Source organism: Primulina tabacum, chromosome 5 (assembly GCF_025594145.1).
Source record: "Primulina tabacum isolate GXHZ01 chromosome 5, ASM2559414v2, whole genome shotgun sequence".
Taxonomy (NCBI): domain Eukaryota; kingdom Viridiplantae; phylum Streptophyta; class Magnoliopsida; order Lamiales; family Gesneriaceae; genus Primulina; species Primulina tabacum.
In genome coordinates, this window is record NC_134554.1 from 14,624,925 (window position 1) to 14,644,130 (window position 19,206).

Sequence of the window (19,206 nt, forward strand, 5' to 3'; positions counted from 1 at the left end):
ATGTTCATGGGCAGCGAAGGAAGATGGGATTTATTTTTCCGGCAGTAAAGTTTTCGATTGGAGGATTAATCAAACTAAACCTGATTTTGTTTTATACCAGTCTTAGTTAGGACATGTCGTGTTCAAAAATACTTATTATGTAATCTCTATATTTTGTTTCCCTAACTAACCACTACAAGAAAAAAAGGCGAAAGACAACGGTTTTTAACCGTTGTCGTAGGTCAAAAAAACTGTTGTTAAAGCAACTGTTGTTAAATGGTGCGCTCAAAGACAACGGTGAAAAACCGTTGTCGTAGACATCAAAGACGACGGTGAAAAACTGTTGTCGTAGGTCTTGTAAAACCGTTGTTAAAGTCACTGTGGTTAAAAGGGTGCGCTCAAAGACAACAGTGAAAAACCGTTGTCGTAGCATTGAAAATTGTTGTAAAACAAAAAATTTGCGACGGTTTGTATTATAATCACCGTCGCTAGCGACGGTTTTCTTATGATTTCCGTCGCTATTGTTTTTCGTAAAATAAAAAAAATGTACGGTTATAATTTGATAAACCTAACAAAATAAACTAACAATCTTACTAAATTAATATATTTATAATCTTTAACGAAAATCGTACACAAAATGTGGAAGAAAAAAAATTGAGAAATGAAATTAACTAAGGAAATGACTTAGGGGTGTGAAGAAAATGACCAAGGAAGCGGATATATTTATATGCACTTGTGCGACGGTATTTGATTAAACCGTCGCTATTAGCGACAGTTAAACCGTCGCTAAATTAAATCAGCGACGGTGTGCTAAAAACCGTCGCTAAATTTAGCGACGAACAGGCGAGAAAAACCGTCGCTAAATTTTAATTTAGCAACGGTAGTATATAAAACCGTCGCTAAATATTAACCGATTTTTTAAAAAAAATTAGAAACTACGACAACGTTTTTTCAAAAACCATTGTCTTTAACCAAATAAACTAAGAAACGACAACGTTTTAAAAAACCGTTGTCGTAGTTAAAAAACCATCCGAAAGACAACGGTTTACACAAACCGTTCTGTTAGAAACTATAGACAACGGTTTTTGAAAAAACGTTGTTGTAGCCCAAAAAAACCATCCAAAAGATAACGGTTTTTAAAAACCGTTGTTGTAGTCTAAAAAAAAACCGCTCATAGACAACGGTTGTTAAAACCGTTGTTGTAGCCCAAAAAAAAAAATCTCTTAGACAACAGTTTTTAAAAACCGTTGTTGTAACAAAAAAAAAAACGCTCATAAAAAATCGTTGTCATAGACACATCAAAGACAACGGTTTTTAAAAACCGTTGTCGTAGACACATCAAAGACAACGATTTTTTAAAAACCGTTGTCTATAAACGGGATTTTTTAGGCTACGACAACGGTTTTTGATTGAAGATTTTCTTGTAGTGAACATATTATATTTAAATCAAGTTTCGGACATTGGTTTATGCCATTAAAAACTTCAGTTTAACTCTATTAATTATATTTTTTTCGTTAAAATTATGTTCGAAATCATTATATAAAACTATATATTCTGTGAAATTTTGAGAAAAAGGATAAACTTATGTACTTATGTTTTCCACTTCAAGATTTTGGACTTCTAACTGTAATAAGCGTAATTCAAAAGGGAAAAAGAGGGAGAAAAAAAACATGCATGTGTCTGAATCTAACGTTGGAAATATGTAAATCATATTTGAAAGGACGGTTGATTGTATATGTATAGAAAATTAATATATTGTGTGTATCAGAAGTTAGTGTTATAATTTGGTGTTGTCAACACGAGCACACAACATGTAGCGGAAACTAATTATTTAACACGCAAGTATAAGTTGAATAAATAGAGACCAGATTCAAATTATGCATAAGTACGAATACTTGTGCAATGACTAATGTCAAAAATTCACTAGAAAAATATGTAATAGTTTACATCAAAATAATACTAGTGAGAATAACAAAACCAAATCCCTTGACACTACAGGGAATTAAAATGCATCAAAATAAACCAAAATCAAAACTAGATGCATAAACCGAAGTTGTTTAAAAAACAATAGAAGAACACTATTAGATCAACAATCTGCGTCAATGTTGTTCTGCCGTGTTTTCAACATCAATCAGCAACACGACATAAACGTGATTCGATCACTCAAATTATTCAGCACGAATATTATCTCCAACTCTGAACGTCATGAGCATTCAAAGAAAAACTTCAGCATCTGCGTAAAGATCCTCTCAAAAGTCGTCTCTTCTTATCTCAATATATATCTTCATATCTTGACTTAATTATCTTTCAATAAGAACAAAATCCTACAAACATGGAAACTAGAGTTTATTATGAGTAAAACTCTATTCAAATCTAAGATATTATATCTTAGAGATAATTATTAAAAACAAATCATAGTAGATAAATATCAAAATTAGATTAGGTCAACCAAGTTTAGGAATAAATCTTATTATTAGATCAAGTCAAATTAATCTAGAAATACAAAACTCTTATTTTTTACTTTAAATAAAGGATAAAAATTAATTAGAAATAAAATGTTCTTTCAATATTAAATATGTAAAACTTTATAACATTTTATTATTTTATTTTTTTATGTATATTTTTTAAATATTGGGTAATATGACTACATCGTAACTTGGCACATTACCCTTTATTTTAATTCAATCTCAAACATTTTCTGATTGTTTTTTAAGAAAATTATTGTACGTTATATATATATATATATATATATATATATATATATATAAAAATCCAATCCATTTCAAAAAATAAAAATAAAAAAAATCCAATCATTAATGTAATTTAGGGCCGGAAAAAATAAATTTTTAAAGAAAAAGAAAATAGGAAAAGGAAAGGAAAGGAAAGCATGTGTTAGCTTGGGAAAATGAACAAAACATTATTTTGTCCTGACTTCTATTTAAGAGAGTAAATAACAATTTGCTTTTTTCACTTTTTGTTTTTATATCTTCGAAAATAATAAATAGGTAAGAAAATTATTGTTTGAGAACAGCGGTATATATATATAATAAACAGTAAGTCCATAAATAGAAGTAACATTTCTACTAACTAAAATATCTTTTCCAGCCTTTCAATTTTAGCACATTTTATTTATTTTCTTATCTATTATATATTATCATTTAAAAAATTATAATAATTATTAATTTAGTGATTTTAAAATATAAATGTATAACCGTACAACACCACCAAAAACTGTACATTAAATATTACTTAAAAAACCGCAAACTAGAAAAAGCTTTCAAACTGAACCGTATATAGCAATTTTTTATTTGAATTTTAGCCAAAAAAAACCGCCCAAACAGCGTCATGATCACCTTTATGTGACCTTCAAAGTGAATAAGTTTCCAACATTAACTTGTTAATTTTAAAGTAGAATAAATTTTGTTAAATAATTATTTTATAAATGTTTTGAATTATAAAAATAATTAACATCACTCCTCCTCTTATAAATTTCCGGAAAAGCTCCCACATTAATCCGAAAAATACATGTGAAATTAAATAGTGAATTTAAAGAACTAACTGAAAAATAAAGTGAAGGGTATGTTGATGAAACCGAGACGAGCTTTTAACGAAGTTTACATTTACTTTCTGTAAGTTTAATAATATTGAAAGCTAAAGAACGAATTTAATTCACCGAGACGAAGCTTTTAGCTTTACCGCTTTAGTTAACATTTTACTTTCTTGCATTTTAGGTATTGAATATTGTGATTTGACCTTCTAAGGCTTTCTTTGGTTGTTCTGGTCCGATGTGAGACGGGTCGATTAGATCTATATTTGAAATGAAAAGTAATATTTTTGGTATAAAAAGTAATTAAGTCATGTAATATTTTTGAATTATTTCTGAATTTATCTAAAAATTGTGCTGTAGTATAACATTTATTGTGCATGTGTAGTAAATATATAAAACTAGGGGTAGGAAAAAATACTGAAATATCGAAAAACCGTACCGAAAAAAATACCGACCGTACCGAAATGTTCGGTATCGGTATCGTTATGAAATATATTTTTTTTCGGTATTTCGGTATATACCGAAATACCGAAAATAATTTTTTATTATTATTTTTTAAATTTAAGTTCGGTATACCGAAAAAATGTCAGTATACCGAAAATATTTCGGTATACCGACATTTTTTCGGTATACCGACAAAATTTTCGGTGTCGGTACGGTACCGGTATGAACTTTTTTCATACCGAATGTGCGGTATACCGAAATTTCGGTATCGATATCGGTATGGAAAAATTCTCGTACCCACCCCTATATAAAACTAACATCAAGTACACACTTCGCTCTTCTAAATAACTTGTGCCGACACTCTCTAAATTAAAGCGTTTATTGATATAATGAATTATCATATGATTTATTTTGATATTTAAAATAGATCGATTTGATCTATATTTAGAACGAAATTAATATTTAATTATATTAAAAGTAATATTTTTTTATGAGTAGGGTCGGATACGAAATATGTTACATAAAATTGAGTCGTAAGACGGTCTGTTAGGAGTTTTTGTGATTTAGATGATATTATTATAATTTTTTCTAGTTGGCTATTAATGATATTATTAATTCTTTATGATAAATCATACTATCAATTGATTGTGCTATTGTTTACTATATTAAACAATGATAAATATAACTTCAAATGTTCAAAATAATTATAGTACCTTCAACTCATCCCAATCAAACTAAATAATATAACAGTCGTTTGACAAAAGTATAGCTAATGTATACAGTGTAACTCAAATATTTTAAAGTATATATCTCAAACATCACATTTCAATATAATTAACCTATCCACTATGGACAGTTACACTCAACAATCTCATTCTCAATAATTATATTTCTTGTGATCAATGAGAATTATACATGTGACTGTGACTCTGATATCAATTGTAGGATCGAGCGTTTGTCGCTTTCCCAAAAGTTATAGTCGATGATAAGGGAGTAACTCAAATTCGTTTTTATCAAAAATTATAGTTGATACAACTTAAATCTTTTAAATTATATAATAATTCAAACACTATATTTAGATTGTTAATAATTATTACATATATCATCTTGCTATCATGCAATCCCTCTCTTTCAAATCTTAATTTAGAATATAAAATAAAATGCATTTATTCTCACTAGCGCAATTGCAATAAATGAGATGCCTTCAAGGGACAAGGGTGACCTTTCCGAACCACTTATTTTGTCTAGTTTCTTTTTGTGGGTCCGCATAAGTTTTATAGTGTTGGTTTCACGTCTTGTAATAATAATAATAGCAAATAAATAAATAATTATACTATATTATGTTAAATAATTATTTTCTAAATTAACTCCACGATAATAAATTTCTTTATATTTATTACGAGTAATTTTATAATCTCCAAGATTTATATATTCCCAATATGTTTTCTTCTATATCAAATATTTGCTGTCTCACCATCCAATCGACAAAATTAACATTTTGATTTTTTTATTGCATCATAAAACAATCTCGCACATTACAATGCTTAAATCTCATATATTTTTTAAAATATTTTTGACTAAATTTGTTATTGAAATTAAGTTGTTTGAAAAGTAGACATTAAATAAAGACGAAATATATAGTTTTTAATATTATTTAATACTTCCATGTGAAGAATTTATTAATAAAATTTAATTGTTGAAGTACGGATTAATTATATACTATACTTTAAATAGTATATATTTTTAACTACAAATATTTAATATTTCCATGTGAAGAATTTATTAATAAAAATACTATACTTTAAATAAATAGTATATATTTTTAACTACATTATAATTTTATTTGTTGATATTCATTATATTGTGTAAGGTCTTGTATGGGTTAATATAAAATTTTCAAAAATAAGAAGAAAAAGTTCAAGATAGATTTTGAACTAACCCCTGGGTAATTATTTCTATTAAATCTTAAAATAAAATCAGATCAATGCACTTTAAAACCATAAAGTTAGAAGCAGATAAAAATACAACACCTTGTATACATATCTATGAGATTTTCAAATGAAAAAAAATACCTCATATTGAAGACATTGACACCTATGTTCTAAATTAAATTTAGAACATAATATCCAATTGTAACAAAGAAAAAGAAACCTAACTTCATCGTTTATAACCGAGCAAGTAAACTTATCACTAATATTGATTTTTCTGGTTTGATCGACTCGTGGCTTGTTGTTGCTTGTAAATTTAATATAAATTAAAATAAAACCTAAATTATATCGACCTGGTAAAACGGTTGAGCTTAGTGAGCGATTGTATCAGCTCATATGGATTTCTTCTCGGACATGCTGGATTCTAAGAAGAGAGTACCCAAGTGGGAGAATATACACACTTAAAAGAGCAAAGAACGTTAATGGGACGTTGGAAGATTTTTCGCCGTGATCACTCCGATGCTCAAGTTAGTCAAGTGTTTACGCAAAGAAAAATATATCAAAAGTATGCTTTCTAGTGAAAATATCTGAATCCATTACTATCAAGTAAACTTGGTATTTATAAAGGAGAAATCAATAATGATCTTACTTTCAATGCTTGTTTGTTACTCATGGCAAGATGGCTGCTCATACCCGACTCCTTGACTCTGTCATATATGACAGGTCCATGCCAATCTTGATCTAGTCACATCATCCCTAAATGCACTGAAAGACATGTAAATGATAGCAAATTATGGCATCCCAAACCTATGGACCGGGAGTGATACATGTACCAAGGTGGTCGGGTCGATGATCATGGTGTGAAGCTCTGTCCTTTGAATCTCATCACACTGCCCGAGCTTACACTTCTCGAGCTCAGTTGATAGCTCGGGCTCACCTGTGCTCGTGGTGATCTAATATGTCTCTCTTGTTGGTACTTCCTTAGCTTCCCAATTTCACCACAGCCCCAGTTCTAATATGACTAGGACACTTCTGGAGGTATCACCACTAAACAAAATAAAATTTCCATGGACAAGACAAATAAAATGAACAAATAATTATTGGTATAACCTAAAATTATCAAATATATCTATTTTAAACAGGGTGATTCGTAAAGGTGTAGCCACATTAACTTAAATGGTTCATAATGTATGGAAAAGGTGTAACCTACCCCAACAAAGACGAGATGAACATGAAGTTACCTCCCCTAGTAGCTTGTTACTAATGCACAAAGAGACAAATCCTTGGGCCTTGTACTAAAAATATTTTAACACAAACACACACACACATATATATTTATATATATTATATATAATATTTAGAAGTGGAGATCGTGAGATGATTGAACCAAACAAGGTTAGGTAAAAGGAAATCAAATAAAAAAAATATGATTAGAACTGGAATACTATTTAGTTTCAGTAGAATGGGAATTGACATTGAGCACTAAAAATGGCAAACACATCACACCCACTATGTCTCTTCCATCCTTCCATTTGTTAGGTGTGTTAGCAGATTTAGGAGCCAAATCCGGAAACCAAGAACAATGTGTTTGTTGAATCTTGGCTCCCATCCAATCAAAAAATTCCTAGGATTAAAAATTCAAAAAGACAGTTCGAAAAAAGGTTGAAAGAGACAGAGAATTCTTGTTTAATTTTATTTTTTTATTTGATAAATGAAATAGGCCGTCATTGGTTTTTCACTCTGTATCGCTTTCTTTGTCAATCAATAGCTCCGCCTTTTCAAAATTCTTTGACACCTAATCTTGAGAAATAATCACCAGAGACAGGGTGACCATTTTGAACAATTCAAAAGAATTAGAGAGTTCTTGAATTTTTATTCTTGATTGTGGGTTCTTTTTGTGGTGGATACTTACTCCTATTCATCTTTCTCTGTTCTCATAGATATTATATCAATGTACTGTGTTTGAAAACACACGGAAAAGATACCCATTTGAGAAAATGAGCCAGAGAATACATCATTCATAACCAAGGTGTCTGTTTGTCTTTGATTCTGGGTGGTGCGTTTTGTTATCTATTTATTATTTGACCATTTGGGGTCGTCGGAGTTATGGTGGTTGATTTGTTTCTGGAACTCAAATCCCTGACACAAAGAAAAATTGATCTGGGTTAATGTCAAAAATTGCCAGAATAATGAGTTCTTGAAGATGTGGAGAGGGGGGAGAGATTAAAGTGTATATTTTGAAAGAGAATGAACAGAGAATTGAGTGGCATTGTGAAGACTTGGGAGACGAAGTTGAAGAAATCACAAGTGATTGCAAAGAAAAAGGCAAACAGCATATTTACAAGAATGTCTGTGGCCCATGTAGACGATGATGATGAAATCTGTAATCCTAGTGAGTCTCATCATATTGAAAAGGTTTTTCCCGATGGAGATATTTATATGGGACAATGGGCAGATAATTGCCCCAACGGCCATGGCAAATACTTGTGGGCGGATGGGTGTATGTATGTCGGTGATTGGCTTAAAGGCAAGAAAATGGGGAAGGGGAAGTTTAGCTGGCCCTCGGGTGCGACGTATGAGGGACAATTCAAGAATGGTTTCATGGATGGTGAAGGTACCTATACAGGGTCCTCAAATGATAGTTATAAAGGTTCTTGGGTGGTGAATATGAAGCACGGTAAAGGGGTTAGGAATTACGCCAATGGAGATTTTTACGAGGGGCAGTGGCGGCGAGGGCAGCCTGATGGGAAAGGGAGGTATCAATGGAGCAATGGGAATCAGTATATTGGACATTGGAAGAATGGGAAGATGAACGGCAATGGCACTATGATTTGGAGCATTGGTAACCGATATGACGGTTGTTGGGAGGATGGTTTGCCGAGGGGAAACGGGACATTCCGTTGGGAGGATGGAAGTTTTTATGTTGGTGTGTGGAGTAAGGATCCAAGGGAACAGAGCGGAACTTATTATCCTTCTAGTGCTCAAGTAGGTGGTGGTTTTGATTGGAATCCTCAAGAAATGTATTTGGTGAACTTGAGAGATTGTAGGATTAGTTCTGGTGAAAAGATCCCTATATTCCCTTCACAAAAGACAGTTAATTGGCCTTGTGAAGGAGAGTCCTTTCAAAAGAAATCAGCATGGAAGAGTTATAAAGAGATTGATGCGAGGGCGAAAAGAGCATCTATGGATGCTATGGAGAGCAATGGCGTTGATTATGGCTTGGGTTCCGAATCTGATTTAAGTTGTGATGTTACAAGTGAAAGTTTAGGTTCCGGAAGAGAAGTAGATGAAGGTTTGGGAGCTGAAGAATTAGATTCATCACAAAGATGTATTAGGCCTCATATCGTGATTAAACCAATTAGAAGACAGGGACTCACTATATCGAAAGGCCATAAAAATTATGAGCTCATGCTCAATTTGCAGCTAGGAATAAGGTATCAACTTCTGCAGGAATGTGTTGCGTACAAATGTTCTTTTAAGTTTGTATACTTCTAACATTTTCATGCATAATGTGGCTCTTTAATATCGAATTCAGAGAGGAAAAACAAGAAAATCGAAAAACCAGTTCTTTAGCCAGTGACCTTGGAACATTCTGTTACCTTTGCTTATTCTTTTTAGTCACCTGTCGCGACCAATTCTAGTTGCCTTGCAATGCACTACACTTGCACCTTGAATGCAATAAGTATCGATTTTACACTTGATGAATATTTGCGTAATGTGATTGTGCTATTTCTGTTTGTTCATATTTCTGCTTCTGGTTCATATGTACCATTATTCAGACATTCAGTAGGAAGACCTGCTCCAGCTACATCGCTCGATCTAAAAGCTATGGCTTTTGATCCCAAGGACAAAATATGGACAAGATTTCCCCCGGAAGGATCTAAGCACACCCCACCGCACCAATCTTGTGAATTCAAATGGAAAGATTACTGCCCATTAGTTTTCAGGTGAGGTACTAGTACTATTGCAAACATTAGATTGTTTTACATAATATTAATCTCTCATAGGATGTTTTAATAAGCTTTATGTTCCTTGTGCATCTGCGTGCATTGTCATTTTGAGTTTAAATAGATTTGAATATGTCCTTGATCTGATTAAACAAGTTATTGTACTTTCAGGACACTTAGAAAGTTGTTTAAGGTGGATCCTGCTGATTACATGATATCCATATGCGGCAATGATGCTCTTCGGGAGCTCTCCTCGCCTGGGAAAAGTGGAAGCTTCTTTTACTTGACAAATGACGATAGATATATGATCAAAACCATGAAAAAGTCGGAAGTAAAAGTGAGTTTTGTTTAAGTTTTGAATCTCTTATACTAATGATACTTTTTTGTAAAAACAAATGTATTGATTGGTTAAGATTCATATAATTCATCAGATTGTAGATTCATAATAGAAATTTCTATGTCCAATGTGAAATATAGTACTCTGTGACGTTTATTCAACTTTATCGATAGCAGGTGCTTAAAAGAATGCTACCAGCATATTACAAACACGTTCGAGCATTTGAAAACACGCTGGTGACCAAATTTTTTGGGCTTCATTGTGTTAGGATGACTGGACCTGCACAAAAGAAGGTAGTCTATATATCAATTTCAAGATTGAATTTTTCATCATGAATTTTCATTCTACAGAAGCATTTGTGTTACAAGTTTATTGTCTTTACGTTGGATAAACAGGTGCGGTTTGTCATAATGGGAAACTTGTTCTGTACCGAATATGTTATCCATAGGCGGTTCGACTTAAAGGGATCTTCCCATGGACGGTTAACTGACAAACCTGAATCGGACATTGACCCAACAACTACTCTCAAGGACCTTGACTTGAACTTCATTTTTCGATTACAAAAGTCGTGGTACCAAGATTTCTGCAGGTACTTAAATCATAGTTAGGTGAACATGTCGATTTTGCCTGGTATATCTTGTTTAAATTTGATCCGGATCTCATAAGAGAAAAGGACAAAACTTGTGAAATATACATTTTTAGTTGCTTAAAAATTTCTTACTACAAATATTTAACATGCAGGCAAGTGAATCGAGATTGTGACTTTCTTGAACTAGAGAGAATCATGGATTACAGTCTTTTGGTTGGTATTCACCTCCGAGAAATATCCCATTCAGGGGAACCGTTAAATACAGAGGCTAGCGTTTCTGATGTTCGAACTTCACAACAATCCAGATCAGATGTAGACACTCACAGCAATCATAACCGGTATACACAAGATGCTCGTTTTTTCGAAAAAATTGTTGAATTATGTGTTTCATCGTTAATGTCCATGTTTTGACAGGCGGACATCAATTAACTTAGGCTCGAATATGCCAGCAAGGGCAGAACTGACAGTGAGAAGAAACAACCCTGAGTCTCAGCTTGTTGGTGAACCTACAGGAGAGTACTATGACGTTATCCTAGTATTTGGTATAATTGACATATTACAAGATTACGACATCAGCAAGAAACTTGAACATGCGTACAAGTCGTTCCAGTTCGATGCTACTTCAATATCTGCTGTCGAGCCTAGGCAGTACTCTAAACGTTTTCGGGATTTTATATTCAAAATTTTTACAGAAGATATTTGAAGCTAACACAGACTGGTATAATCCCAGATGAATCTAGCAAGCCACGTGGCATGGTTGGTTCGTTATTCGATGATCGATCTGAGAAGAAAGACAGCAGACCAGGTTTTCGCCCTCGTTGGTTGATGGTGGCTCTCATGCTGCATGCTGCTATAAATTTTATCAAGGAAAATGATTTATTGTATTTATAGAATCTGAAAAGTCACGCTAACCAGTGATTCGGTTCACATTGAGCAGAGGTACACTAGTTGAGCTGGTGAAAATGTGAGGGGTTGATTTTTTGTACCCATTGTTTTTGTCCCAGGAGCTAAAGAACTTCTTGGATTGTTCCATTGAATAACCTTGTATAGGAGGAAAAAATGTATACAAAAAATTTAGTGAAAAAAAAAACGGAGAAGCGAGGAAAATCTTGGCCTCCTTGTTCATTATGCCTTCATTAGCATAAATCACACTTGTATTTTTGGCAGGTTTATTTATTGCTTGAAGTTTCATTGAATTATCAATTGTCCAAATTCTTTTAAATAATTACCATTACCGGATCGTATTGCACAGGGTTCAGCGTGGTTTCCATGTTGCTGCATTAGTACGAAAGTTTACCAAACGTGAACATAATTCAACTAATAAATACATTCATTTTCTCATCTAGAATGTGAAATATAACATGTTTTGGAATAGGAAAAATAAGGTGTATTGGGGAGAAGAAAGAGCCTAAAATTATTTTTTCGAAAAAAGAAATGAGAAACTATGGCAAGAATATGGACCATTACAAAAAATTTGTGAGTTTTGAGTCTTTAGACTTTGAAGATGTGGACTCGTGGAAGAATTTTATATTACAGGGGAAAAACCACATTGTTTAAACAAAATTTATGTTTTACGTGCTTGCATGTTTATGACTATTTATTTTCCATTTAGAATTAAAGTCAAAATGTTGATGATCGAAACTTTACTTTCTTGATATATCTAATTGCAAAGCACGTCTGATCTTGATGGCAAGTGACCCTTCATTAACTACTTCCATGCCGTTGAAATAAGGATAAAATTTCATTCGAATTATTTTATGATTTGATAATAAGGCAATTTAAAAAATTGTGTTCTTCTCTAACAGAAAATGATCGATCATGAATAAATATTAACTTTTATTTTACACGTAAAATATAATTAGGAAAAACTTTCAGGTTAACTGAAGGCAATATCAGAATGAATAACACTCCGGCTACGTAATATGAGTAGGTTTAATGGGCAACGAAATATGTGAAACAGATCAATCTAATCCACACATATAGTGGAAAGTAATGCTTTCGACATAAAAATAATATTTTCACTCAAATTGACATATATTACATAATATAATTTTTACACACAATAATAATTTTCCTTCGGTTCAACATATCTTTATACTATAATTAACAAAAAGAGATATTTTTACAGTGAAAAATAATATTTTAGACATAAAATATAATATTTTTAATGAGTCGGTTGAAAACTCATCTCACAAAATTGGGTCGTGAGGGTGAGACGGTATCCATGAGTTTTTTGTGACATAATATTGAATTCTAGGATACTTTTATCTAGATACATTGAATAAAATATTTATTGTTTATATTTTTTAATAAAAAAATATAATTCATTTATCTAACTAGAGAAAATATAATAATAAAAGGTTTAAATCTAAGATGAAGCTATCATGTATTTAATTTTTTTATAAATCATTTAAAATCATGAATAAGGTATTTCAAAATCTCAATTATGCTAATATTTTCAAATATTTAATTTTCTTCGTCTATTTCTTAAATAAAATGATTTAATCAAACCAATAAAATTAGTTAATTAAAAAATAAGTTTGCCATTTTCTGGCTTGTGGCTTGTTATTGATAATCTCGTCTCCCTTATTCTCCAAACCTGAAACTTTAATTGGGCTTACTACTTTGTTATGGGCCTTTACCTCTTCCTCTAATCTTTTCCTCTTTAGGCTTTTTGAACGTATTGGGCCTTGATTCATTTGGCAACTAATATTAATAAAAGAATTTTTGATTTGCAGGAATTTTTAATTTTTTATTTTTGGTGGGAAACAAGCATATCAAAGCTCCCGAGGTTTTTTTCTCTCTTTTAACTTGAAGTTATATATACTAACGACAATTTTAAATAAAAAATTAGAGATGTCAAAATGAGCTAGCAAGTTGACGACTGACAATCCGTCGCAATCTGGGCTGATCCAATTTTTTTTTGTATAGATCGAGAAACTATCAATCCAACTCATCAATTTTAGGTGGCTAGACGAGCCTAACTAAATTTAGATGTAATTTGACGAATTGAAAAATTACCAAGCATATTTTATATAAGGAGAGGAGCCTAGCTTTTTTAAATAATTTTAATATCTCCAATGAAATTTAATATTAAGTTGGATAATTACTGTGTCAAAGATATAGAATACACCAATCTTATTAATTTGAAAGTATATTCGTGAAATCTCCGAACTTTCCTAACTACATATTCACATGTCGATAATACTTTATGAACGTATTATGAATATCTATCAAATATATAATGCCCCGCATTTATTATGTTTCTATTCTACATATAAAAAAATTAGTATAGGATCACGTAACTTGGCTTGAGTTAAGAGTTAATTAGTTTTCGACTAAGTTTTCTGTGAGATGTTCTTAAGGATTTAACGGATTAACCCGATCCATATTTCAAAGTAAAATAATATTTCTGACATAAAAAATAATATTTTTCATTGATCGAGTCAAATTGAAACTTTGTCGTACAAAATTGATTCGTGAGACGAGCTCATAAGAGTTTTTATGTTACTCCTTTCAAAAGATGTTTGAACAACTTATTCCTGAATAAAAACTTCGAAACAAATTTGCTGAATCCCAGTTCGTTAAGTTAAAAACTATAGAAACATAGGTGCAGGATACGAGTATCTTTTGGTTTCATAAATAATTTCCTATTAGGAAGAAGGATTCTTTAGATAAAGATAAAACTCAATCAACATGGCGAGAAAAAAATATGAAAGACAAGAAATATCATCTTAATAATAAATAAATAAAATGGATATAAATGGTCAAGATTGGTGTGCTTGTGCAGAGGATGGATATTTTAAAATATGTGATATATATCACAAAAATTCACGTGAGACGATGTCCCGACCACGAGTCAATTTTGTGAGACGGATTTTCGACACGTCAAACTCATTAATATTATTTTTTACGTCCATAGTATTTCTATTCATGATAGTTATGGATCGGATCAACCCATCTCGATTGTAGACCCATGAGATCGTATGAGACTTACTCGTATAATGTTTAGAGTAGGTATCTTGTAAGACGGTCTCATGAATTTTTATCTGTGAGACGAGTCAACCCTACCGATATTCACAATAAAAAATAATATTCTTAGCATAAAAAGTATTATTTTTTCATGGATGATCCAAATAAGATATCTATCTCACAAAATACGACCCGTCAAATCATCTCACACAAGTTTTTGCCTAATGTTTAATTTAAAATATTTATATACTTTACTTACCTTGATAAAATTATTTATCTTCGAAGTCCTCCAACCAAAAAAATTGTTCACCAATTCGGACTCAATCGGATGATAGAGACAAGAAAATAATGAATATCCAATCTTTATAAAAGAAAATATCAAATTGCCAGACTTGCACGCATTTGAACAGCCGAAGGATCCTTTTTTCAAAATAATTAAATCCGATAAGAAAGATCCGACGGATCCCCTTTATTTTAAAATAATACTAGAAATATTTGTTAAATATTGGATCCAAGAAAAGTAGGAAAAAGAAGAAATTTCGTTGCTTATTCACGAATTCAAATATCAACAGAAATCTTGTAGATTCTAAATGATATCTCGTGGGATCTTAATATTTTCAAACTGTCTATATATCTCTCAGAATCTCTTACACTTTCAAACCCCACCACCTACTATTTTTGTATATATGTATGTTCAACAAGTTTTCTTCTTAATAATAAATCTCTCATTTCACTTGTCCTATTTTTTTGGAAATTCTATCAATATCTTTTTGTGGTTAATCCCTTTGCCTTTGTCGAGTTTTCGATACCGATAGTCCGATTCGGAGAGGCCACAATGAGTAGTATTATAGACAACGAGACACAGTTTCATGTTCTAGCCGTGGATGATAGCATAATTGACAGAAAGTTAATCGAGAGGCTGCTCAAAACTTCTTCTTATCAAGGTACATTACTCATTTTATTTTTAAAGATAAAAAAAATAGTTATGAAATAATATTTTTTTTAAAATTCTAAATTTATTTTAGTTTTTTACATGCAGTTACTACAGTAGAATCTGGAGTCAAAGCGCTAGAATTTCTTGGATTGCTTGACGATGAGAATGCAGACATAAACAAGAACACAAACTCAAACCCTTTTATTCCAACGGGGATTCATCATGTATGATTTTTTTGTATTAATTATTTCTTATTATTATTATTATTATTATTCATTTATAGTTTTTGATGATTTATATAAGTTCTTTATCTAATCATCAAATAATTATTTTCATCGCAGGAGGTGGAAGTGAATTTGATTATTACAGACTATTGTATGCCAGGAATAACAGGCTATGACCTCCTCAGAAAGATTAAAGTAAACATCTTACTTTAACAGTAAAAACATATACTATTCAAAAAAAAAATTATACATTTTTACGTGATTAAGTTCCGATACCGATACCGATCCCTGATCGAAATGCTATATATTTTCAGGAATCAAGATTGTTAAAGGACATCCCAGTTGTGATAATGTCGTCTGAAAATGTTCCCACAAGAATTGATAATTGTTTGCAGCAAGGAGCACAAGAATTCTTCATTAAACCAGTTCAACAATCTGATGTCAATAGACTAAGGCCACATTTATTGAGAGGGAAATCAAAAGAAAATCAACCAAATAATAATGGGACCAAAAGAAAGCCGATTGAAGAATGCTTGTCACCAAGTAGGATTAGAAACAAATTTAATGACTTCGAACTTGTTCCATGATGATTGATTATTGTAGATCGATTATATTTTATTTTTTTTAAGTTGTAGCAATTTATTTATTAAATCAGTTGTATTCACAATTTTTCTAGTAGTTTTTGTTTGTGTGGATTCTCTTTACCCCTTCATTTGAACTTTAATACGAAGATAACTAAATTCATGAAAATATATTAGCAAATTTTAAGTCGAGACAAGAGAAAACTTTGTCCTTAGGATGAATTTGTCGTGCACATGATGCTAACGTGATATGATAATCGTCTTCCAAGATACAAGGACTTTCAACTTGTGTTAGTAGCACTACAAATCACAAGTTTCATAACCATAAAACGAAGCAAACTCTCTTTTGACAAGAAGTTCAAAATAAATGCAAAATGTTCTTCTTTTGATTGATTCTCTCAAAATTTACTTTAGTTTGTCTCTCCTTGTGTTAATTCATTCAGATGGATTGATATTTAAGTAATAAATGTCGAAAATATGACCAATAGATACCTTTCGAATAAAATATCTATGAAAACTCGCAACTTTTGATAAACAATCCCTTCATCCGGCTCTTTCTCTACAATGTGTTCTAAATTTTTCAAAAAAATAATATAAAACAAGTGAAAATATTTTTAAAGCACCGAATGATGATGTGTTGTGAACCCCATCTCGCCAAGATCCCAATCATTGACTCTTCTTAGTTGTTTTAAGACGATTCCCTTCACATAGATGAGATTTTGTCTAAAATTCAATACTTATCAAAGATATTTTTAAGACGTGTAGTTCATTGACACCAAAGCTTTAAATTTGATACTAGATCTAGGGTATGAGATTAGGTATCGGGTTTGAAATCCAATCATAATAAACTTTTAACAAACGTGTTCGAATTTTTAATATTTTTCGTGGGCCACTCACGAGTTTTGATATTTTATTAATGTAATATAAATATATATTAAATAAATAGATTTTGAGTATTTTAAATATTTATTTTCGAGCAATAGTTCGAATAATTGACAAACATAATCGAATATTTCGAGCCGAACTCGAACAATTTTAAAAAAAAAAATCAAGTTTAGAATCGAGATCAACTTAACATATTTATTTTGAGCGAATCCGAGTATTAAATTTTTCAGCTTACTGAACTCCATTCGATTCGTTTCAACCTGATATCCTCGTACCAAACACACCCAGCTCGGCCCGATTAAGCTACCCAATTTGACTATTTGAGGTGGCGGAGCTCGACGCTTTCCTACTACAGTTCCATCGGAAAGTTCGTTCCAGTTCCATTGGAAAGTTCATTCCCGTCAAGTAATTGAGATTCTCCCGTGGTCCGTATTTTCCCGGTCAAAGTGCACGTTACCTTTCTTAAGGTAGCTTTCTATAACGTTTTTTTCTTCAAATTATATGTATATTACAGGACTTGTGGTTACAAATTGAAATGGGGAAGTTGGAAATTGAAAACCTAGAGTTTGAATCAGCTTATTCTGTGTCGAATTCAGTTTTAAATTGGAGTGGAAGTCGTCTGATTTCAATTAAAACTGGTATTTATTCTTTAGCTACAAGGACGAAAATTGCTCACAAATTGAATGTATATGCTGTTCTGAATTGTGTGCCTGAATGAATGGCTGCTACTGTGAAAAACCTCTCCTCTGAAGAGTGGACCATCGTTCTGCCACGTCGTGGAAAGAAGAATAGAAGTTTCGGCAATTCTGGGGTCCCGATTCGACAAAAAGAAGAGCAATCGTGGACTCCAATAGATACGGAAGCAGATCCTGCGAGGGAATCCAAATTGATGCAGAAAATGCAGATTCATCTTCAGAAGCTTGAGTTTTCTGACTTCTTCAGTTCTTTCTTGGAGCAGATGCTGAATCCGGATATGTTGAATAGGTTACTTAAGGTTCTGGGCTCGGAAGAAAAGATGCAGATGGTAATTTATGGGATTGGTAGCATTGAGTCATTTGAACCCCCTCGATTTCAACTTAGCCTCGCAATTTTGATGAAGAGAAAATTTTCTTGGATTGGAGAAATACAAGTTTTTGATCCAATTATTTCTTTGACAGAATCAAAGGTTTTGAATTCTCTTGGTTGTTTCGTTCTGTCTGTCAATGAACAGGGCCGTCGACAAGTCCAAAAACCTACCCTATTCTTCATGCCACACTGTGAAGCAGACCTTTATGAGAATCTCTTGGAAGTAAACTGGGCAATGAATCGATTGATTCGTCTTGTACTCTTTGGGAATAGTTTTGGTTCCTACGAGCAGCACATGTCACTTTGTAAGAATCTTGCCGTTTCTAACTCACGAAAGCACATCTTGGCTGTCAAGAAATTCTCTGAAGAGGTTAGGATTAAAACTTTTTCTGATGATTCTTTCCGAGCCTTCCATGGTTCGAGTTGGCATTTTTTTAGCCCTGTTACTGAAGCAGAATTGGAACTCTAAATCTCTAGCAGTTGAATTGTTTGAATGATCACGATACAGTTTACTTGAACTGCTCTACATGTTGATTCCTTTGTTCACAGTTGATGATAGTTGCATAACTCAGTTAGACTGCTGTTTGTGCTTATTCCTGTTGGCATGTTGGTTTAACTTTGATCTTTTTCTAAATCAGAATGGTTGTCTAGATCTTGTTTTATATTTGGATAGTTTCAATGCAACATTTTTTTTCTCCGTATATTATAGTCAGATGTTCTTTTGGTGACAGAACTGATTGATGGTTTCTTGTCGTAAATTGTTACTTATATGAA

General features: G+C 32.0%; 3 protein-coding genes across 4 annotated transcripts; all 3 read left to right on the forward strand.

The window, feature by feature from the left end:
* Positions 1–7,404: 7,404 nt before the first annotated feature.
* LOC142546914 (phosphatidylinositol 4-phosphate 5-kinase 6-like) lies at positions 7,405–11,921 on the forward strand. Of its 2 annotated transcripts, XM_075654886.1 has the most exons (8): positions 7,405–7,559; positions 7,839–9,332; positions 9,678–9,845; positions 10,017–10,182; positions 10,359–10,475; positions 10,578–10,771; positions 10,924–11,109; positions 11,186–11,921. In XM_075654886.1, the coding sequence occupies exons 2-8, from the start codon at positions 8,146–8,148 to the stop codon at positions 11,472–11,474; spliced, it is 2,307 nt and encodes a 768-aa protein (XP_075511001.1). In that variant the 5' UTR covers positions 7,405–7,559; positions 7,839–8,145; the 3' UTR covers positions 11,475–11,921. The 2 variants fall into 2 exon arrangements, with proteins under 2 accessions (XP_075511001.1, XP_075511000.1); XM_075654885.1 differs by lacking the exon at positions 7,405–7,559 and having other exon boundaries at positions 7,599–9,332.
* Positions 11,922–15,403: 3,482 nt separating this feature from the next.
* Positions 15,404–16,598, forward strand: LOC142546915 (two-component response regulator ORR3-like). The gene is made up of 4 exons (XM_075654887.1): positions 15,404–15,687; positions 15,783–15,901; positions 16,019–16,096; positions 16,216–16,598. The coding sequence occupies exons 1-4, from the start codon at positions 15,579–15,581 to the stop codon at positions 16,486–16,488; spliced, it is 579 nt and encodes a 192-aa protein (XP_075511002.1). The 5' UTR covers positions 15,404–15,578; the 3' UTR covers positions 16,489–16,598.
* A 1,075-nt stretch (positions 16,599–17,673) lies between these two features.
* Positions 17,674–19,206, forward strand: LOC142546916 (protein SENSITIVITY TO RED LIGHT REDUCED 1-like). Its single transcript, XM_075654889.1, has 2 exons — positions 17,674–17,834; positions 18,021–19,206. Exon 2 carries the CDS (start codon positions 18,086–18,088, stop codon positions 18,899–18,901), a length of 816 nt encoding a protein of 271 aa, XP_075511004.1. The 5' UTR covers positions 17,674–17,834; positions 18,021–18,085; the 3' UTR covers positions 18,902–19,206.